Genomic DNA, 23372 nt, shown 5'->3' on the forward strand with positions numbered 1-23372 from the left:
TTTTCCTTTGGACAAGACGCAGCGCGCCGTTCGTCATCTCTTTATTATAAAGAACAAATGCAGGCAATAACAAATAGCACACGTCAAATGAATAAAATTAAATAAATACTAAATCATATTAGGCGCAATGAATAAATAACAAAGGCTCGAGTTACGCTATACATGGAACGAGTATCTCGTGGAGGCACTGGTTCGTCGTAGTAATAGAACAGAATGGTTCTAAGGAATTTCTAGGGAATTAATTTCTAGGGAAGAATAGGAGAAGAGGACAGTACGTATGAGATATTCAGGCAGCGACGAGGATAGGAATAATAAATATACATAAAACAGAGAGCGGTAGAATCACGAAGAAAGGAAACAAGGGACAGAATAGAGGAAACGAAAGGGAAGAGACGTTGAGAGGACGAGGAAAAGAGGAAAGTGAGGAACGTCGAAGAGCGAACATTTTTTACGAGATTCTTCATGCTTGTGATTGAGGTTGATGAGCGCGATAAGCCAAGTCGTGAGCGTCTTGAGGTAAACTCCTGGCCCAGCCGTGACCACTGCTTCCGGAATAACCACCGCCATAATCAGCGCCACCGCCACCGTAACCACCACCATGGCCGTCATCGTGGCTGACAATGTGGCTACTGCTGTGATGAGGATGCGACACAACTTCGTATGTCACGTGCTTTCCTCCGCTAGAGCTGAGCAGCTTCTTCAATCCAATGATGGCGGAAATTACAAGGGCGATTTTGCCGACCAGAAGAGCTTTACCAGCAATGGCGGCGATCGCACCGAGGGCCAACGGTAACAGGGCTGCTGCCTTCAGGGCCAGGGCCATCATTAACGGACCGAGGATCTTTTGTGCCTTCTCTGCAAAAGAATTCGACGAGCGTTAAGTGAACGGTGGTAACGGTAACGTTCGGTAGTATTTTGTGGGTTAATGTCCGCTTGAAACAATCGAAAGAATTTTAAAACGCCGTGCCAATGTGTATAACAATGAAGAAATTTCAATTTCTCGACCATCAAAAAATTTATGTTCTAAAAAACTTAGAAGCATTCGATTTCTTCGCCGTTTGGGTAACACGTTAAAGTTGCAGAACCGAGCAGCTCCCGGAGGTGGTGGCCGTTTTATTGGTAATTTTCTGGTCAGCCGCGCGCGGAAACGGCGCTTAACGTAGCGTGACTACAATTTCTCATCGATTACGAACATACAATGTACGGAAACTGAGTAAGTATTCTCATGAGCACGGGAATACGACGTTCGAATACTCTGAATTTCTCACGAGGAGGCTGAAAACGTTTCTCGAAAGAACACGACGCGACCTTTCTCAGGACGATGCGCGCGGAGAGATCTCGAAGTAGAATAGGCGAAGGTCAAGGCGACGTACCCCGCGTACAAAGGAAAGTATGTCAAAAATCTCGCGCTGCGAGATCTCGAGAGGCCTATCTGTCTTTTTCTCTCTCTCTGCTCGCAGATAATCGCATCTTCGTCGCTCGAGTCGCTTCAAGGGGAAGCGGAACCAGTTTCTCAGTGGGTCAACGTCTCGCGACCAGCTTCACCGGCATCGTCGTCAGCGTTGTCATTGAATAGTGCCAACGACGAAGCTTGGGAGCTGGCACGGTACTATTGACTCTAACATCGAGTGAATCCCAATTACCCGTGCACTTGTTGCGTTAAATAGCGATCTGATTAGCCTATCGTGCGAATCCCGATCAAATGATGCCTGAGTTCTGATAATTAATAGATAGCCTCTTGGCCTATTAAGAGAATACTTTGAGTTCGCAATAGATAATTGAGTTGATGTCAAACAAAAGAAGTATATTGTAAAGGAATTTCGTGATTTTGTAAGCTGAGTAGTTAGCTGATTTAGCTGGAGTCGAAGCGAATGTTTTCAAGTGCCTTTTATCGCTAATCGATACGATTGAGGGCTCGAGTTAGTTGAAGGATCAATTTATACTCACTCTTCTTGCCACGACTTTCAACAGCATTGTCGGTAAAGTCCTCGAAACTTCGACCGGCAGACTCAATGGCGCCAAGGATATCGGTTCCCTTGAGATCCACTTTGACAGAATGCGTCCTCAAGAACCTACCCAGGCGGTCGAATAAAAGGGTATCCAAATCGCTAGACTCGATTGATCTGCAAGAACGCGTTAATGGATTAACGTCCATCAAAATTAATCAATATCGGTAAATTAATATAACGATAGAGACAACTTGGAATGTACCGAACAGACAGAAATATCCAAATCATATTTGAAAAGTATTCTACGAAACACAAAATTCCATTAAATCAAACTCGAGACTGACGTCCGCTTTTTAAATTTCGTGCAAGGTATATCTTTTGACGAAAGAAAACCGACCTAGGTGCACCTTCCTCGGCGTTCGACGTCTTGACCACAGTGATGCCGTCCGTGAGCGTGATATCCTCCTTATCAACGAGCATCTTGTCCACGTACGAAAATACTTTGTATTTGATGCAGTTGATCGACTCCTTCTTCAGACAGTCGCTGTAGATGGTCGCCATTAGGTCGTTTTCGTTTCCAGGTTTGTCATTGGCTGGCAGGGCCACGGCCAGCACCGGAAGTAGCCACAAAATGGTCACAAAGTACTTGCTCATGTTCCTCGAGTGTCGATCGAAACGTACAAGGTAATAAAGGAAAAAAAAAAGAGAGAAAAAGAGAGAAAGAATCACCACCGTGCGTCTACGAAAAAGTTCGAATCGAAGAAGACGAAAAAGTTGCTGTATTATCCTTGATACGATTGCGCGGTGATGTGTCGTAGCCGATTCACGGTTGGAGAGGACGCCAGGATGAGCGTCGATCGAACCTCGTGTGTTACATCCAAAAGAGGTTGCTTTGCTTTTATACCGAAGTATCGCACGAGGGGAGACCTCGTGGGCACAGGCCACCGAGAGTTCGCGTTCGCGTTCGCTTACCAAGAGCTATCTCTCTCTTTCTTGCTACTTGCAATCCCCCCTATGTCCTCTCTACAAGCGCCTCCTCGCTCCTCTCTCCTACCCCTCTCTTCGACTCGAATCCTCGCAGGCCTCTCTACGAGGCTCTCCTTCCCCTTTCGTCATCCCTCTCCTCGAACGAATCTCGTTATTTCGGCGAGGCAAAAATTACTCTCTAATCTCAAGGAGGAACAGAGTAAAACACACAGGATCAGGATACCGGAAATAGCCGCAGGGGAATAGAAGAGGGAGGCACTTGCATTTTCTTCCCCGTCGTTTTTCATCGTCGATGGCCCCCATGACTTTGGTCTCCTTGTTTCCTTCGTCCTCTTCTTCTTCTTCTTCCTGCCGCCTGCAGCAGACCTACTTCGGCCTCCATTAAGGTTTGATGGTAGAAGGGAGGCTCCCTCCTCGGTCGAATGGAGATTCAACGAGGGAAATCTACGCGGTGGAGGTCGTGGGGAACACGAGCATACACGGCAGCCAGCTCCCTTGTGATTTCTCGCACGACTTGACGTGTCTCTCTTTACCGATTCCTTCGATCGTGTCTATTATTATTAGCAGGAGAACGCGATACCAGTGCTCGTCCGCCGTACGTTCGGTCCCTTTTTGCATGCGACAGAAGAACTCGTAAATAAACGGTTGACAGCGAGAATCGAAATCATGACAAGGAGACTAGGACGTTTCTCCTTTAATCGTTCTTCGTGGTGATTTTCTCCGGATGTCATGGGATGCACGAAACTTCTTACCGACCTATTTTAACGAACGGTTTATGGTTTAACGTTCTCGGTAAATTGGCAGAGTTGTCGCACGGGGATTCAGAAATGGTACAGTCTCTCGGAATAGCATGGCACTGGCTTTGAATCGAAGTTACCTAGACCGGTATTGGGCCGTTTACAGTTACCCGAAATTTAATGTCGTTAAATTCTTTCCTTGAAACGTACTTCTACATTTGGGTGGTCTCTGCCCGTTATTCGTCGGCATAATATAGTTTAGGGATCTTAAGTTCTTTCTGTAGCTTCGTAACATCAAATTGCGAGTTACAAGTATCGCCTTACCGTTCTCATAGAAAACTACGTACGAATTTCGTCACTGTTTGTCCGAATGCAAAAAGTATCGAAACGATTCTGATGGTAGGAGAATCGTTAACGGCCACAGAGGTTGACGTGGATGAAGCATCGAAAAATTCATCGGCAAATGATGGACGCGAGATATTATCTCGGGAACGGGGTCGCTCACCCATTTACAACTGGGTCGAGTGCCGGGCGTTCGTTTCGGCTGTCTCGTCTCTTTTTATCTCTCTCGTTCTTCCAACGCACCTGTCTTCATCTCACCTCGATCCATGTCTCTTCCCCTCTGGAAAGACGGTCTCCATTGGTCCAGCCGGTTTCGGGGATCAAGATCTGCCGGTCCTCGAGAGCGAACGTCGCCCCGGGCGAAATCATCCACCTGACGCGGCGTTCACGACTCGCCGCGCTGACGAACACGTGAACGTGAAGAAAAGCGAAGGTACCTCGGCCGATGGATGGCCACCCTGAATGAAAAAGTTGTGAACTGAACGGATATCGTGAAAACGGAGAAACCAGGTAGAATGGAGAACGGTTTCTAGTGGCGGAAGTCGCGGTATCGAGGACATTATGGTTAGAGAACTCGGGAATCAAAGGTTAAGAGCCCGTGTGAGAGAGTAGCTGAAGAGAGACAACACACTTTCATCCGATCAGAAAGCTGTCGTTGAGCCTCGAGACGTACCAAAGTTAGACGGTTATCGAAAGTCCGTGTGCTCAGAGACTAGATGAGAGACGCGAACGAGACGAAGAGTGTAATTTGATACGCGGAAGAATCGTAGTGGTAATTAGATTTGGACGGAATGCAGACGAGCAGTCTGAAAGGCGACTTGGACGAGAGCGAACGGAACTGCGGGAAAGAGTAACGGGTCGACTACCGATTGTTGTTTCGAAATTCACGGCGAAGTTCAAGGTGTTGCGTGTCACGCCACTCGAAACGTCGATGGAACACACGCGCGATGGCGTGCATCGCACGACTTCCTCGGGAAATTGGAATTTTCGTTTTGCTTCTCTCGTTTCCGCGTAACATAACCTAAGAAAACACGGAGTACAAAATTACAGAGGATGTATAGATTCCCTTACTTATGCCGGTCCTCGTTTAGCATTGATTTTCTTGGTATAAAATTATTCCAAAGCAAAACGGTATTCTCGACTACGAGACGATGAAGCAACGTTGCGGCTCACGAACAGAGCCGAATACGTTATTTTCGATAGGTAACCTGGTTCGGAAGAGGCTTCTGAAAATCGAACATCGAAACTTTCCAATTTCCAATCGAGTTATTGGAAACAGACTCCGAAGCAGCGTTCCACGATGGAATCCGTGTCGCGCGCTTTTACCAGATTTTTACAAGGGCCAGCGTGATTCGAATCACGGTGACCTGTCGATGTGGACGAACATCTGTCGGCGCACGGTGCGGGTCGGTATGCGGCTAATAAGGCACTAGGAAACCTACAGGCGACCAGAGAGAATCTAGTAACCCAGTGACGCATGAGAAACTGCCGGGGCTAATCGTGACGTGAGAACCGTACCGAGATTTAGATACGAGCAAAGCCGTTCGTTCGGCTCCGCCACTTTACGACTCTCTAATAATGAGATAGAAGGCTCTCGCGTTACGAGCACAAGGTGAAATTCCACTTTTGTGACATCCAAAAGAAAGCCTCTATTCATCCGCTTGCAGATCCGTGACGCGCGCGGGGCGCAGCGCCAATTTTCATGGCTGCTTTTTCTTTCTTTCCTTCCTTCTTTCCTCTCTTTCGTTCTTTTCCTTTCTGTTTGCCCTGGCTGCGTCGCCCTTCTTTCTTAACGGACGTCGCGTTCCGGTTTTTCTGCTCGCGTTTGCTCTCCACGTTCGAAAAAATTGGACGATTTACAGGATCGGCGGTCTTGGATACACGTCGACCAATAAAAATATACTACACTGCCGATGCCTTTTTGACAATAAATGGACAGATTCTTTTCGTCGATTCATCGATTCTAGAAATTGGAACTAGTTCCGTATCTTTCGACGATGTTTCAACGATTGTGACAGGATAGCTTGCGTTCGCGGTGGTTAATGTACTTTGATCGTGGAAAGAGAGACAGCAGCCTGAATAAAGACGAGTTGCCTCAACACCGCGTCGCGATTAATGCACCGTGTCTCTCGCCGCGTGACTTCGCCACTAACGAAAGTCTCCTCTTCCTTTCAAAATAATTCCGTATCTTTTTTCCTTGGGATCTCTCGCGATCCTGTCGCGGTACGGCCAGACGTAACGAGCCGTGACACTCGTGTTCTTGTTATTCCGATTCGTTTCACCTTCGTTCTATCAAACGGTTCTATCCTTTGACATAACTCTTACTAATTATCTTAATCGCCAACCGATATTTTCCCCGATATTCAATTTATATTCAATACGAATATCGAATGAAAATTGCGAGCAGATCGTCGATCCTTATTTTAGAAGAATTCAAAAAGGAAACGTATACATACAGAGGACGAATTATACTTCTTCGTTTCTAGAAATATTGCGATTCTCGTCGAGTCTGAATGTTTAGTAGCAAAGCACCGGAGTCACGTCGAAGCTCGTGACATTAACAAACAATAAAACTCGAGCAATCCATCGTACGAATCGTGACTGTTTTACATTCGCGCCTGGTCAGCGGCTGCAACCACTAATCAGCCTGTGGGTCGCACGTCGAACGTTGGCCCAGAAAGCCTCGGCAAAAAGGATTTTTACTGGCGGGCCCCGGAGCGACTTGACCAGCGACGACGGAAGAAACGGCAATTTTGCGTCAACCTCCTTTCCAGCCGCTCATTTTCCTCCTCTATCTGGGACTTAAGGACATCGGTCGTGGAAGATTTAGTAGAATGTCCGTCCTCTCGACCCGATTAAGAATGACGAACGCGAGTCTCGGCCTCTCGACCTCCGCGTGTGTCTCGCGAGGAAGCTCTAGCGCGTCGTCGTGCGTCTCGCTCGACCGGATGTGCACCTTGCCGGTGCACTTTCCCCTCGGCTGTGGTCCACCGCGCGCTGCTCGATCGCGATAACCATCTGGCATTTCCATCTCAGCGTTGCGTCGGCTGGATTTCGCGACGCGCGGGGCCGGTTTCGAGGCCGACGGTTCTGAAATTTCGCCGGCGAAACACGCGAACAGAAGAGAGAGAAAAAACGAGTCAGTTTCGGAGGTTCTTGGAAGGTTGGAAAGTCGGCGAGTGATTTCTCTTTTCGCCGTGGATCCGGGAAGATTTTCGACGATGAGAAACTCGTTCGACAATTTGATAGATTGCTTTTTGTTTCGATCAACGATAATTGAACGATTTTTCCTTTCTTCTTTTCTCGAGGAACGGATGAATGATCTCTTTCTAAGGAGAAGATTCGCTGGACGAGCGGAGAGGGGATAGCCGAATGAAAATATCGTTGTATCATATAATTTTCTACAACTTCTGTATTTTACTGCTGAACATCAATATTACAATGATTCTCAGGTAGGAGTAATTCAACGAAGTTCATCTAAATCGTATTGGACTAGATGTTGTTTTGTTCGGCTGCGATTGGGAAGAAAAAATGGTACCGAGCGACATCGGTCACTCCTGAACGAGCCCCGGATTGATGCGGTAGCGTCGCGACTAGCCTCTATGTTTGATTCCAAAGTCCTTTGTCTGTCCATTCCATTCGTATACCCTTACAACGATAGCATTATTTACACGTGGGACCACTGGATGGTGGTCGCTTAACTATTCAAAAATTGGATAAATAAACAATAAATAGCTTTTATCGATCCATTAATTATCGATACTTTCATCGATGTTTCCATAATTCCTGGATCGACGATGAGAAGAAAGGATGAAAGTAAAAGGGAAAGGAGAAAGATAAGAGGAAATGAAGAGGAGGGGGGAAAGAGGGAGAAACTGATAGTTTACACGAATAGATCTAGTTTAAAATTAGTGATGATATCCGGAGTACGCTTGGCTCTGTCCGTAATTGTGTGAATCGTCCCACGAGCCACCGGAAGACCATCCTCCGCTCGCAACTGGCGCGGACCATCCAGCATTGCCGCCGTTCCACCCATTGTAGGGGGTGACATCGGAATTCTTCGACCAGAGTGCCTTCAAGCCGATGAACGCAGAAATGGCAAGTGAAACGAGGGAGGCGAGGATGGCCTTCTTAGCTATGAGAGCGATGGCAAAGTACGCCAGAGTAGCGAGGGCTCCTATTTTCACTTTCGCCGCGATCAGCAAAGGCAACATCGATTTCAGCATCTTCTTCCTGCCCCGACCTACGAATAAAAATGAGAGAATAAAAACGAAAGATCTCGTGAAATTTTTTAATTATACAGATTTTATAATATAGATTTTGTTGCCAACTAAAAGTACATATATACGTGTGTGTACCTTCAACGACTTCATTGACGGCTTGGCGAATCTCTTCCGGTGCAGAGTCACTGATGGCACGAGCAGACTCTCCGATTTTTTCAAGAACAGGAGCGAAATTGATCTACGAATCGAATAAATATTACGTCAAATATCTCGTATCGAATAAGATAAATACAAATAATCTTCTTGACGATCGTCTATTTACCCTAAGACTGCGACCAGTGAGGAACTCTCCAGCTTCCTCGCTGACAAAATTCTCGAGAGCACTCTGCCTATCTGTGACACTGTTAGCCGCGTCGATTTCCTGCTCGTACATCAACTCTTTACTAGTCCTAGAGCTTCTTCCCTGACTGTCCGCGCTCTTCACCAAGCTAACACCACTGAACAGTTCGAAGCTGTCCTTGTCGAAGAACTCCTTCGCCTTCCGATACAAGCTCTTCTGCACGCAAGAGATGCTGTCGCTCTGCAGACAATCCTCCAAGCTTTGTCCTGCGGCCAGAACAACGGCTGATATTAGAACCACAACGGCGATTATCTTCTTCATGGTTCTCGTACGACGAAACGGAAAGTCCAAAGCACGAAAACGAAATATAACGGTCAGTGTCACGGCTATTGGGGATTATTTTCCTTTTTTGGAACCCGTCCCGTCGGTAGTGAAATTTCGTGTGGTCCATCGTGCAATCTCTTTAGCTTATATTTGGCGGGCCCCTCCTCTGCGCCCCTACACGTCACCGCCCCACCTTGTCTCTTTTTTCTTCCTATTTGCCATATAGGAGTGTCGTCACGATGTTTCGACCGCGTCGCCGTGTTCCGTCCGGGCCGTTTAGCCGGCCTAACCGACGAAAGTATTCGGACGGCGAACGCGGATAGGTGTTCCTCCATGCGTTACAGCCGCCCATCCATCCGCTACGACCTGCGACCTGCCCACGACCAACGAATACGGGACGACCGTGGGACGCCCAAAGAGACCTTCTCTTTCGTTGTTCCCTTTCATCTTACGACCACGTACGTTACTTTATTCCTGTCGACTTACGCTTCATCCATGGTTCGCTCGTAGTACTTAACACGGAAGGTTAACTTTCATGTGGAAATTCGTTGGGAAATTAAGGGCAGATTAAGGCAGATAGGGTAGATTGAGATAAGGGTGACCTACATTTAGAAATTGTCCTAAAATTACAGCTAGTAGTTCACTAGTATGTTGGCAATGGCTTGTGTTTGAAGGTTTAGGAAGAATCTTGGACTAAAAGACGATTAATTTAAACTACGTATTTGAAGCCCAAATTGATCTAAATGTACACGATCATATAGTTCGATACTTCGACATGCTAACACGGTTTCCCTTGAGAGAAGTGTTATGAAGCTAGGAGGAGCAATTAACAAGAATCCAGCAATTAACCATAGCTAGTAGAGAGCGGTAAAACGTGTACATGAGCTAACAGCACTAACCGCAGCAGATAATTAAAAAAAGTATAAAAACGAAGAAGCCATTGGCGTAGACCACAGAGCTGTACCGAGACAGAGGTCCTACTAAACGTGCAAGTGAATGCATCCGATACGAAGCAGTAAATTCATCGTATCGGTGCCTGGTGTACGTAAGTGAAGAGTCTCGTAGTACCTTGTCGATCGTAATTTCCACAGGAAGAGGTCAGAAATTGGCGTGACTCTCTCCTTTCGTGATCATCGCGAAGCGCGATCGTCATGAATGAAAGAAAACTGGTATAGATCAGGTTCAAACATCCCGGATCCGACCTTCATCGCGAGACGAGGTATACACGCGGACACCACTTTCTACTCTGACCCCGCGCGACTCTCACGAGCCTGTGTCGATAACACGCCTCTTGTCGTTTTCGTTTCGCTCCTTCCGACCTGAAGCGGTTACAAAGCGGTCGTGGAATTTCGGTTGCGAAATAGTGGCGCGTGTAGGTGCCTTCGGTGGAATTTCGTGCCGGCCACCGGCTGCTAGGTCATTGGAATTCCGAACGCGTGCCACCGACACTCTCGTCGAACAAGTTGGATAAATCCGGGAAATCAATCGTAACAACGATCTTAGAAAGTACTTACACGTTTGTAAAGTTTTGGTTTCGATTTCCATTTTTATTCCTCATCTTGTATTCTTATCTTTTCACGTTTATTCGTGTTCTCCCTTTATGTTCTGCTTCTATTCTTCATGTGGTGAATTATCTACAGAAGCTTTTCGAATTTACATAATTTTCGAATTTGCATAAAAGAATTTTTCTGTTTGTATACAGGTGTTAGAGAGTCACGATTTTGCAATTTTTATTTAGTAAAAATAATTATACAAAAATTGTAATCACCCATAACATCGGTATAGTAGTACCTTCTTAATCTCCTTCGCGACGAATAATGCAGTAGGCTGTTTGATCGGGCACTATCCTAAACTCCTACCGGCACATAATTTTTAATCCGGTCAAATCTCCATAATTCTATATTCTATATTCTATAGCTTGAGTATATTAATTCCCCTATACTAATTACCCAAATTCGAACCAGGTGTTAGAACGAAACAGGGCATAAACAAAGGCGTCGCGTAACACGACACGTCGCGTTGACATAATTGCTGAGCGCGACGGTCGTACTAATAAAACGAGACTTCTTCCCGCACAATGACGGTGAAGGGACCGGATCGGAAAAGGAAATCCGACCGATCTTACGTCAGTGCTCATTCATCCTTTCTCGAGCGTCTGAATCCTTTCGTCGATCCTTCGTTCTCGTGGAGAAGGAGAGCCGTTCAAAAGTAAAATGAAGGTTTCTCCTTCGAGGCGTGCAACAGAAAGGAACAGACACGCCCAACCGCAGATAAAATCGCGTCTACAGGAACGCTCGGATGATCTGAACGTGGATCGCGAAATTAGGTGTGCCTGATATCGCTCGTTAAACGGATTATGTAAACTTTCACCGAGTCTCCGCGACTTCTCGTATCCTCTTTGTGCGTTTTCCCTCGAGTTTGCTCGTTGGAGGGTATACGAGCGTCTTTGTCGCTATTGAATGATTATCGAAATTTGTCTGAGAAAATCGTTTGTGGCGTAATTTGGAAGGAAGGATTTAACGATACATTTTAAGGCTTGAGAGTGCTGGAAAGAGTGTCAGTAGGGCAAGCAAGCTTCTCGGGCACCAGAGTGTAGCCACTTTCAGTTTTAGCAGTAATTCCAGGGGACTTGAAAATGCTGACACGCGATAGTTCGCTTGGTGTAATAATCGTAAGAAGAATTCCATACATAGAAATTGATTTGATGCACGATCATTTGACGAACGAGCGAAGTGTCACATCGTAATGGAATGTTTCGTGAATGTCTGATGCGACCTACAAAAGTTTTTCGTTTTGACTACGTGGGAGAAGGATAGAAGAAATTCGTTTCCTTCATTTACAATTTTATTTCGTGTTTACGTCGACTTATCGCCATTCCGACGCTGCGGAGTTTCGTGTCTAATTTAGATAGCGATTCAAAATAACTTATCCATATTTACATTTAAACGCCACGTTTTGTCGTCTAGATCGAAATATTCGAATTTTGTCGATTCCTTTCACGAATTCCTTTCGACGATTCGCGAAACGACATTCCAAAAAAACGAGAACTCGAAATAAGTGTCATAGCGCACACACGTTAGCCTGGACGTTAACGTTTCTCTCTGGCTCGACTCGCCTGGCATACGCGTTCGAAGTTTCACTCAAACCAGAGAAACGTCCGATGACACTCGTCTGCTAATGGCGGACCGCGTATTAACCCAGAACAGCACGCATCGTGCACGCAAGATTTCTTGCAAATTCCCTGTGATTTGTCTTGCACTTCGACGAACTTCTAAATTGCAAACTTCTTGTAAAAATAGACAAGAACGAAGTCGGTCGGTAAGAAACAGGAAAATTGTACCAAGTAAAGTTTTTATGCTCTCCATAGCCATTGCTGCAAGAAGCGTTCGGAGGAAATGAAATTTCCATCTTGTAACAGTAAAATAGAAAACATTAAATAAGAATGGGGTCAAGGTTGGTCAAACGAAAGAGTCGAAGAATTTCGCATAGTCCACTTTTTGGAATGAGTCACCGATTTTGAGAACTTGGAATTCTATAATTCTGTGACGTACCTTTATTCTCGTGACACAAATCCGACGTGAATTGTCGACAAACGTGCATTAATCCACCTTCTTTTCTTCTCGCTAGTTAATATCAGGTTTATGGGCTTTTAAGCTTTTGCACATTAGGATCTTTACGTTTCGATCAATTACTATCATCTGGCGATTTTTTAAATTTCTTGTCGTTCGAAACTGAGTTCAAACGAGCAATCGGTGTCGCTATCGCGTTAGAAATTCCGTCGGAAATTCCTTAAGAAATTTAAAAATTCCACAACAGAAGATTTCAAAGAATTCGAGATTCCTATATCCTCCTCTATATATCAAATCGTTAATCGTCTATTTCGCATTCGTCACTGGCGTAATTCACACGATCGCACCACTTACAGAGCTACAAATATTTCTATTTTCAAATTAAGCAACTTCCATTCTACAATACCTTTAGCATGAACACTTGAACCAGGAATCTCAGATTATTCAGAGCAACGATAGGTCATCGTTGACACGCGCGCCTTCGTAAAATCGGTCGACGTCGTCGCATTTGAATTTTAAATTTTCTTTCGATCAATAACGAGCGTGGAATATAACGGACTACTCCTTCGTACTAAAGTATTTTCTTTATGTTCGGTATTCTTGGATGTTGTAATATCGATGAAAATGTCGCGTAGAATTTTAAGAAGAGGAAACTTGCTGGATCCATTGACCTGACTCCGCTCCTTTCGTATTCGGAAACGAGATGTGTCGCGGTTTTGCCGGTCCATTCACGAAAACGTTCTAACTTTCGTTTTCCCTTGGCGATGCAGCTGACGTCAGACGCGTCGCGCTCGAGTTTACGGCGCTACAAAACTTTAATCGCCGTGTCGCTGCCTGTCCTCGGGCGGGGAAAGAAAACGAAAGCAGACCGAGAATTACGTGCCGATTTTGATAAAGCCAGATGACCGACAGGAGTTTGTCGAATGCAAGAAAGGGACGAAAATGAAAGCAGAGGAAGTTGCGAGTATAGTAAGTAAAGATAAAATTTCAAGGAGAGAAGAAATTTATTCCCGTTCGTGATCTATTGCAATTTATGGTAGTAGTCGAGTGAATAAAAATGAGCGAGGAATTCGGTCGAAGGAATTTTCTATGTGCATACAAAGTCGATAGCGAAGTACGTAACTTATTTCCTAATGAGAAGAAGAAAAATACCTAACCCATCGATGAATAGTGAGAAAGTTTATGAATGTCCACAATAGTAGAAAAATAAGAAAAAAAGTGAAATTATAAATTGTAATCCATCTTTAAATAGACGAAGAAATTCTCGAGAAATTTATGTAGCAATAAATTTCAATGTTAATAGCAGAAGATTACATCGACGGGACGAAGAATGGCTGCATTTCCGCTATCGGTTCATCATCCGTGCGTTGCGCAGCGATCACTGCGCGATCTGAGTCGATTACCAGCGCGTTTCCCCCGTTTTATGATATCTCAGACGTAAAAAAGGAATCGTCCGGAATGTGTGCCAGTGGGTCTCGGCCCCCGAACGCGCTTTTCCTCCCTCCAGACCTCCGTCGAGCAGAAGAACGCGGAGAACGAGCCTAGTTCGAAGAAAATCACGTCGAGTAGGGGAACAGGTTACCCCGAGTGGGAAGGAGAAGTTGCATAGAAAGAGGAGCTCTGTGAAACTGCGCCGATTCTCTCGATCGACCGCTGAGCGGTTTCGATCGTCGCTATTTCTCTTGCGAGGAAACAGTCCGTATCGAAACTCGCGTCACGAAGAGTTTTCCAAAGATAGGAACTGATCGTCCGAACTAATAATCGAGTCGATTTTCATCAAAAATTGTTTAAAATGCCAAACAAGGAATAATCGTATTCGTATATACGATCGAATCGCAAGAACGATAAACGATATTCACGGTTGTTTCGTTAAGTAGGTGCGAACGATTAAATCGATACACGAATATTATTAATTAACATCTGCCTGATCTAATACCGACGGTTATGGTAATTGCGATCACACTAAGGATTACACTGCTCTTAAAGGCTTCAGTTCCTCGAAGAACGTTTCACTTTGCACGATTTCTTACACAATCGCGTCGTGCTACTTGCGAGACACGCTTACCCACAACCGTCCCACCAACACGGACATCCGGATTACGAGCGGTCAGGAAGAATCCTTCGCACAAAGTTTATTTACCGCTTTATGCTCGTTAATCCGTTCGATTAGAAATAGACTGGACTAGAGAGTTTAATTGCGAGCTTCAAGCATCGTAAGCACGAAGCAGAAGGAAATATGCAACGCACGGTATGGCGACTCGTTGACACACTTACTTCGATCGGCTCCGATTCCATTGCCCGATTTTCCTACACTCGATCGAATCCTACCGACCGATAGATCCTCGACACATCTGGTCCATCGTTCTCGTTTACGAATTTTCTTCCAATAGATGGAATTTACGAAGATATTTTTTCTATCTCTCATTTCTATCTTGACTGGGTGACTTGGTTGAATGGAACACACGCGCCAACTTTTGGTCAGGTAATTAGTTGGATACTTTTTATTCGATTGCGCAATAAATAAATAGTACAAAAGAGGCTGAATGGATGAGTGTGTAGAGAATGAAGAATAATAAATAAACATGCTTCGACAGGGTGTACTTTGGTTTTTTCAGCGTCCGTCCGTGTCGTCGATTTTCCGTCCCATGATCATCGTGGTCCACAACCGATCGTTACATTTTCATCACTATACCGTGTATACGCGTTTCACGTGCAAAACGAATCTTTAAAGCGTCACTTTCTAACATTCTGTCCGTCATGTCTGTCACTACTATCGTGTCGATGTCATTGTCACTGTTAAGAATGGCCGTCCTTGTCTCGTGTGGTATCTCGCGGCACGCTCGTAAAGTCTCTTCGAACGCGGTTTAATTATACTGTATCGGCTTGACTCTCGAAGAAGATCTACGACGAACGGCTCTGTGTACGTGTGTGGAAGATCGATTGGATCAGGACACCCGCGAATCACCGAACAGGTGCGCGTAGCCTCTATACGGAAGATCGTGGTCTTCCTCGCTGAGGGACCGTTTCTTCCGATAGTGATGGTGGCCGACGTCCTGCGCGTAGACTACGTGATGTCCACCGCCGCTGTCGTGGCTGCTCGCCAACTTCTTCACGGCGACAATCAACGAGAGCATGAGCGCCAGTGCCGACACCATCAACGCCTTCATGGCTAGCAAACCGAGAGCACCGAATCCTAGCGCCGCCATCATCTTGCCTGGAAATCGCGAAAATGCTATTAGTTATAGTCGGCTTTCGAGATCCGGAAAACTGGATAAGACGTAATTTAAAATGTTTAGCGTTTGACTCTGAGATTTAGATCGTAATAGATATTTCTGTAGAGATTCGCGTTTGTATCCTGAAATCTGAAAGTAGATGGATAATCCTACGTAAATGTTGGTGCTTGGATTCTCAGCAAGATTAAATCTAAGCGGACATTTTTAACGATCCTGAGCAATAAGGTTCGAGTTTGATGGAGTGAACTTGGAGCTTTTATTCGAGCGGGAAGCTAGTATCAGATGGTACGATCGAAATCTAGAGATTTGTATCATTAATTTAATTCCAGTTTAAAAAGAAAGGAAAAGCTATTCTTAGTTATCAAAAAACTTAGAGATTTCGAAACAAGAGACTGCGAGATACTACTCAAACAAGCGACAAGATACTTTTTTTACAACTGTTCAAAAAAATATAAATTGTCCAAGTTACAGAATAAAAATGTATCCAAAGATTCGTCTAAAGTTGTAATATATTATATGTAGCGAATCATTTTACCCATCATCAGCGCCAGTAGCATTATTCCGCCATTGCCGCCCTTCTTTCCGCCGCCACCTCCACCACCGCCGCCTCCGAATCCGCCGCCTCCGAATCCGCCACCACCGCCTGCTCTGGCTGAAATTGAAATAAAATTTGTCAAATATCCGACTCCGTAAAAGCACGATTATCGTCCCAAAAATGGAATCTGCAATCAACCTTGATCAGCCGGTAGACTCTCTTGGAGAGCAGTCTCGATATTCTGCGGCAAGAAGCTTGGCAACTTAATTCTGAGTTCTCTTCCCTCCAGAAACTGCATCAGGGTTCCCATATTTCCAAATCCTTTCATGAATCTTCCTTTACGAATGGGACCAGTTCCTGGTACCTCGACCAAACTGACGCCATCAAAGATCTCGATATTAGGCTCCTTGCTAGACTTCTCTAATAGCTGTTGCATGATCTTCCTGACTATCCTGACTCCGTAGCAGGATACAGATACGTTTTTAGAGTCCGTTGTAGAGCAGTCGGTCGCAAATCCGCTGAAAGGATCCTTCGTATCGTTGGCGTCCGCGGAGTAGGCCTGTTTCGTGGTAGAAAGTAGGCAAACGATCAGCAGACAGAGGGCCAAGCAACGACGTTGCTGTCCGCGTATAGACGCGCTCCTGAACCAATCCATAGTGTCGATCGTAACCACGTCGATCCTCGATTATTCGAAGTTTCCAGTCCGCTAGTAAAACGTCCGTTAAAGTAACAAACTGTTGCGATATCGATCAAACTTCACGATTCGCGGGCAGACGCGCGCTGAGAGATTAGAGATGCTACGGAACCTACGGCGGAGGTCCGAGTGTTGCATCTCGTCGGTCTTCAAATCTCATTTATATAGTTGTACGTGCCGGTCGGTGATTGTATTATAAAAAAAGCAACGAGAGCATCGCCACTCGAGACCGGCCAGAGACCATTCTCTTATTCGTGTTGTTGGCCGTGTGCATTAGCCTGCAATTTTTCGTTCGCTCGGCCGATCCTCTCGTAGCTTGTGTTTTTTTAATTCTTGTTTTCGAAGCGTTTTAGAGCGTTACGCCGCGGTTGGCTGCGAGGCCGCTCCAGCGAAGGAGCGAGCAGGCGCGACTAGCTCGCACAACACGAGCTTACGCCTCCACTTCCTATCTCCGTTCATCTTTCACTCGCCTCTCGATTTCCCTCCGTTACCGGATCCCATGCCTCTCATCTTCGCGTCTCTTTTATTCTAGATCAGTAGATATCAGCGCCTTCTGATATCGTACCCCGCCCGCCCCACGTCTCCGGATACGACTTCCTTTCCCTCTTTCCGTGCTTTAGTGGAGCAGAAGAGAACGTGGCCGATTTCGAATCTCTCTATACGCGCGCGTGCCTGCTCGTTGTTCATCTTTCAATATGCAATTAACAGACAGAGCCACGCGAGTCTCTCGCGTCCGCGCCAGATATTAGCAACCATGAAGTCTGTTTTCCATCGGCCGGGAAACTCATCGTAACACCGTGAATGCGATAGGATAATCACGTGAGACTCTAAACGACGATCGTTTCTGGTTCCGACAGACGGAATCAGCGGCAGGAACGATCGGTCTGGCTCGATCGGCACCGGGCCAGATCGTCGAACAAAACTAGTTCATCTCTGCACATACCTTTCTCTTCTGTTCCACTTCCCTTCGTGTGCTGCTCGAACGATACACGGTATACATATACGTAACGCTGGCTGGTAGGTATAACTAGGCCCGGTTCGAAATCACTCGCTCGTTCCTTGCCACGACGCCACGCCACACGGACGATCGTGTATCCTTGAAACCCGATCGACGATCGCATGGGACGATTCGCGATCGATTCGAGTCTTCTTCCTCTCTTCGTTTCTTTCTCTCCTTCGTTTCTTCTTTCACATTGATTGGCTACCGAGGGAATGGGCAGGGTGCGCGAACGTTTCTCGTGCTTGGATTTCGCGGATCCTTCAAGGACGAAGGCGAGGTTCCGCCGCTTGAAACTGGGAAACTGGGAGAAAACTTTTGCGATAGTTTAGAGGTGTATACCTTGGATTCTTGAATAATGGAAAGTTTATGAAATTATATGGACTAGATGGGAATTCTATGGGTTTCCGAAAAATTCGTTCGAGATTTCCTTTGAAATTTTGTCACTTATGATCTCTGTCAGAGTAACTCCTCGTCTTCTAAATTTAAAGTTCCATACACCTAGAATTTCAATCATTAGAACTATTTTTCCCAATGTATCGACATAGCAATCTTTAATTAAGTTAGTTTGTGTTTATATCTTCGTTTGAAATGTTCATAAATTTCGTTGTAACGTCAGTCCTAAATGTTACGGTTCTATGGCATATGGATTTATCTCGATAAAATTCACGCACACGAGTGTCCCCGTTTCTCTGATAAAAAAGCTAACAGCATTTAATCGATTCCAAGTTTCTCCAGAAACTTCTGTAATCTACCGTAGTGGTAGGGAGGGTGTTAGAATTTATCGCGGAGACGTTTTCTCCTTTCGATAGGCGAAATGTGTGTCGACACGGAGCAATCGATCATTCACAGACTCGTCGACACCGTTAACGCTCCTTCGACATCCTCCTGCGTCGGCAATAAGAAGATCCGATCGATACATCTAGATACTTTCTCCTCTCGCGACGAATTTCTCCGAATCCGGCGAAAACACGCTTCCGAAAAGAAACCAGGCCACGAATTTTCGATCGAGGAACGTATCATAATTACGATCACACGCGATAATCAAAAACAGACTAAAATATTAACTTTTAACGAGCATTTGTAATTCCTTTAACGTGGAATATATGACATTTCGTTTCGATTAAAAAATTATCAGAATTAACTCGATGCTGACTTAATTATCCAACTTTAATAATTAACAAATAATCAGGAAGTGTATATCGTGGACGTTTGGAAGACGTATTTTCTATTTCGATTATATAACAGTTTGATCAAATCGTATAAACTTTGAATCTCCAATTGGAAAAATTAATTCATCATTTTTCATGATCGTACGATACGATTGACCCACGTGTCGATTTTTTCCGACTTACGAGCATCGGTAACTGGGTCAACGATGACGGCCACCTCTCTCCCGTACCCGAAACCGAAAGTTGATGTCACAGAGAGAGAGGAAGGGATAGAGAGATTCTTTCTCCTGAGTGTCCCTTATCGAGCCTTCGTCTCCTTTCCGATCCTTCCCAATCGAGGTGGAGAAAGCGGCTACCGCGAAACGAGGACAACTTATTCGAATGAGAGAGAGATACTTTGTGCATCGCGGTCCTCCGGTAGTTTTCCCTTCGTTCCGATCATCTTTGACATCTCCGAAAGTTGACAATCCTCAGGGTGGGGAACACCTCGAGGCGTCGACAATTTGGGGTATGGGAGCCTGAGAACGTTTATGCTTTTGCGAACGATGGCGGTGAAAAGTAATTTTTAAACTTTTCCCAAAAATCCCTCGCTTGAAAGTTACGGAGAGCCTGCATATTTTTATATCTTTTTAATGCTAATTCCTATTTTTATTTTTTAGAGGCCTAGGAAATGGCAATTATTTGTTTGAGCAATCGAGAAGATATTTTCAGTGAATTGATAGATTTAGAAATTTGAGATACTTGTAAAAAGAAAGATGGTATTAAATCAAATTTCTAGGATAGGTCGACGTCGTCGTCACATTTGATGTTAAAGTCCCGCTAAGTTCCGCAAAGCGAAGCACGACGTGACGAATACCACGAGACATTCGGCATATTTTTACAATCGAACAGCTAGAAATACGCCATCCAACTTTCATACAGTCGATGCTGCAGTCTAATCGTACATAAATAAATTCTAAAACGGTTAACTTTTCTCTGTGTACTTTATATACTGGAAATAAATGACGACGATTGTTTTCCATCCAAATGTTTTGAATGAACATTCCCACATTTTTAATTACACTCCACCGGTAAACTGTCAATTAGTGAAATCATAAAGATTCTCAAACGGATTCGATTTAGATTTCTAAACGGTAAACAGACCAAGGATAACGAACCATTTAGTTCGTTAATTTTTCATGATAGTATAAAATACCTCAAGAATGTGAACATGAAATACTTGCGTCGAATTGAATATTCTTTTTCGTTCTTAAGTTCGCTAGAAAAAAATGGCAATCTTATTTAGCGAAGCTACTTAACGAGTTCCGTTGCCACGTTCTTATTCGGATTTAATCATAATTGCTGTGCATAATAGCTGTAATAAATAATGATAAAATGACACGTGTATCTAAACGTGTAATTTCTATCACTGCTCACAAGTACCGTAATTCAAACTAATAGTCCACAATTAACAACTTACCTTTCCTTTCTGGTTGGGAAAAGAAATAATTGAATTGTGTGTCACTCGTCTCTCTCGCAATGATTTTCAAATTACGTGAAAATACGCGAAGAACGAAAACTCGTTTACCAGGAAGCGATGATAAATAAATTAGATAAAACATTCTTTCAGAATTCAATGATCTTTTTTATCTCTCTACGTGCAGTACTATTTTTTGTTTATTATTATTTTAATTATTTTCATAGAACAAGAGGAAAATAAATATCGGACTAATTTTTTACACAGGATTAACCAGATACATACACGTTTTATAAAAAAACAATAAATATTTATTTATACAAATAAAATATAACATAAACATAACATTATTGTACAATCTGCATCCAGTGATGGTGGAACAGGCGAATAAGTTAATCATAAATTAATGGATAAATAAAGTATAGTTACAGAGGGAGTATGCAGCAGTCCGTTTTCTTGCGTCCGTAATTTTCCGTCTCTATGGGAGCGTCTCGTTCGTCCGTCGGTTATCTACGATCGTGATTCGACTTTCTAATAGCTCTCGAGTATGCGATTCGTCGCTAGAAGTCAATAGAACGACAAATACACACGAATTATGCCATCGTGTCATTTTAAGCAGTCCATTAAATAGTCGAGATCTTCGTTTAAGTTCTTTTTGTGCAAAGTACACTGTGTCGCATGCCGTCTGTGTCTATTGTCCGTCCATAGTCAAGAAAGGAAGATCACCGTTAAAAAAGGTAGGAGAGAAGACCAAGTGGGAAGGTAAAGATCGAGAGACGAGGAATAAAAACAAATGAAGAAGATAGAAACAAGAGTGACAGAGAGGTATTAGATACTAAATCTAACGGCAAGAGAGTGTTGGCAAGAATCAGTGGATCTGACAAGGTCTAACAGATAGCAGACGGTGTCATCAGGTACCACGAATTCGAATCCACGGGTCTAACACCTCGACTCACTTCGCGTGAGCCGAGTAGGCTAGATCGTGAGCGTCTGTCTGCCCGGAAATCGGACCTTGACCGTGGAAACTTCTGGCCCAGCCGCTGGAATAGCTGTCCCCGTGTCCGTGATCCAACGTGTGACTGGAAGTGTGATGAGGATGAGCGACCACCTCGTAAGTCACGTGTTTCTGTTGCGAGAACAGTTTCTTCAGACCGATTATACCGGCCAGTAAAAGAGCGATCTTGGAAAGGAGCAACGCTTTGCCGACAAGTAACGCGAGCGCCTTGAAGGCCAGACCACCGATCAGACCGACCTTCAGCACCGCCGCAGCGATCAACGGACCCATGTTATTGTTCTTCTTTCCGCGACCTGAAAGTTGGATGTTGGATGAGCCTGTGATGTCACTTTCCGCGAGGAAGGCAAAACGCTTAAGACTTTCTATGGCAATAAAGTCTGGCGAGGCGTGACAAGATTGCTACATCGAAGGATTTGTATTTGAACGTAATCAGAAAACAGAGAGTAAAAGTCAAGACGAACGATGTAAGTGTAGAGGGTAGAAATCTCGTGTTCGTCAAGTCTGAGATGAAAAGGAAAAGTTCTCTATAAATGGATTCGTTAATCTTTTGGATGGTAAAGAAGATTATTTCGTTTCTAACACCACCTTAAATTTTACATCCTAAATGTCTATTATCTATGAATAGAAAAAATATTATTACCATCCTGCACTGGAATATTGTCCGCCCTTTCGATGGACAAGCCAAGATTCAACGATCCGTTCTCATCCTCCGAAGCGGAAACAACTACGTCATCTTCCGGTAGAATTCTCCATTTGATACTTCTAGACTTGATGAACGCATACACCTTGTTGGCGACAAGGTCGAGGACCTCAGACTCATCGTCGTTGCTTCTGCCAGCTTCGAACGTAATCACCTCCTCGGAGGCTTGGCTGGTTTTTCTGATCTCGATATCGTCTGTCAGCTCGATCGACGCCTTCTTCAGTAGCTTGTTCATGTAGGTAACCAACTTTAACATCACGCAGCTGCTCATGTCGTTCTGCGAGCACTTGGAGTTGAGCTTTCGAAGCAGCTCCTCCTCGTACTTGGCCCGATCCGTTAGCGTCACAGACTGCTGCTCGAGCACGCTGATCTTATCGAGCTTCTCCAATGGTGTCGCCAGGCACATGGCCAGCCACGAGATCGGCAACAATAACAGGATAATCTTCATCTTGTTTCTCTGTAAAAACACGTACAATTTACTTATAAATAGTAATTCGATGCTTCTTTGACCTACTGTCAAGAATTCTGTTTGTCGAGTCTGACAAGCAATGAATTCTAAGTTTGACTCTAGACGAATGTTTCTGAATTATTAATTAACTACATCATCGACTCGAAGCAAGGCGAACAACGTATCTCCATTCACCGGAATATAGGATTCTCACGAAACTTCGAAACAAAGAGACAAAAATCACAGAGGAATAAAACTAGTTGCTCAGTTAACGATAAAAAAATAAAGAAATAGATACAGATGACCGGAATGAAGGTACCCACCAATGTTTCGATCGACTGATCAGCAGAACGGAAGCTGGGAGTCGAGGGCACGCTACCGAGAGACGGCACCTCTTGCCTGTCCCTTTCTGTTTGAGCTTATCGCTGGTCAGAGGTGTCCCTTGACGGCGTGGTGTCACCCGATGCGTGGATCGAGCGTAGCGAGTATTCTGAACCTGTCGTCTCGCCCCAACCACTTTATATACCTAGACGACAGGCCGAAGTTGCGTATGCGAAAACGTGCTGCACAAGCACCACCTTCCTACGGGAGGCGCGGAAACCTACAGCACACACGGGGGCGGGTGGTGCCCACTTTTGCCTTTGATACGAG

General features: G+C 44.7%; 3 protein-coding genes across 3 annotated transcripts in view; all 3 read right to left on the minus strand.

Moving 5' to 3' along the window:
* Nucleotides 1-92: 92 nt before the first annotated feature.
* On the minus strand, nt 93-2834 carry LOC139990631 (uncharacterized). Its single transcript, XM_072010041.1, has 3 exons — nt 2347-2834; nt 1948-2123; nt 93-855 (listed from the first exon to the last, which is right to left on the minus strand). Exons 1-3 carry the CDS (start codon nt 2601-2603, stop codon nt 461-463), a joined length of 828 nt encoding a protein of 275 aa, XP_071866142.1. The 5' UTR covers nt 2604-2834; the 3' UTR covers nt 93-460.
* A 4575-nt stretch (nt 2835-7409) lies between these two features.
* Nucleotides 7410-23372, minus strand: part of Osi6 (DUF1676 domain-containing protein Osi6) — a 133427-nt gene continuing 117464 nt past the window's right edge. The window contains exons 2-4 of the mRNA XM_072010043.1: nt 8561-8982; nt 8374-8476; nt 7410-8258 (exon numbers count right to left, since the gene is read on the minus strand). Of these exons, the coding sequence (XP_071866144.1) occupies nt 7924-8258; nt 8374-8476; nt 8561-8899 (777 nt within the window). The 5' untranslated portion in view covers nt 8900-8982 and the 3' untranslated portion in view covers nt 7410-7923. The remainder of the gene's footprint in view (nt 8259-8373; nt 8477-8560; nt 8983-23372) is intronic.
* On the minus strand, nt 14958-23223 carry LOC139991084 (uncharacterized). Its single transcript, XM_072010899.1, has 6 exons — nt 23045-23223; nt 22214-22730; nt 21515-21866; nt 16438-16919; nt 16240-16356; nt 14958-15685 (listed from the first exon to the last, which is right to left on the minus strand). Exons 2-6 carry the CDS (start codon nt 22719-22721, stop codon nt 15417-15419), a joined length of 1728 nt encoding a protein of 575 aa, XP_071867000.1. The 5' UTR covers nt 22722-22730; nt 23045-23223; the 3' UTR covers nt 14958-15416.

Source organism: Bombus fervidus, chromosome 9 (assembly GCF_041682495.2).
Source record: "Bombus fervidus isolate BK054 chromosome 9, iyBomFerv1, whole genome shotgun sequence".
NCBI lineage: Eukaryota > Metazoa > Arthropoda > Insecta > Hymenoptera > Apidae > Bombus > Bombus fervidus.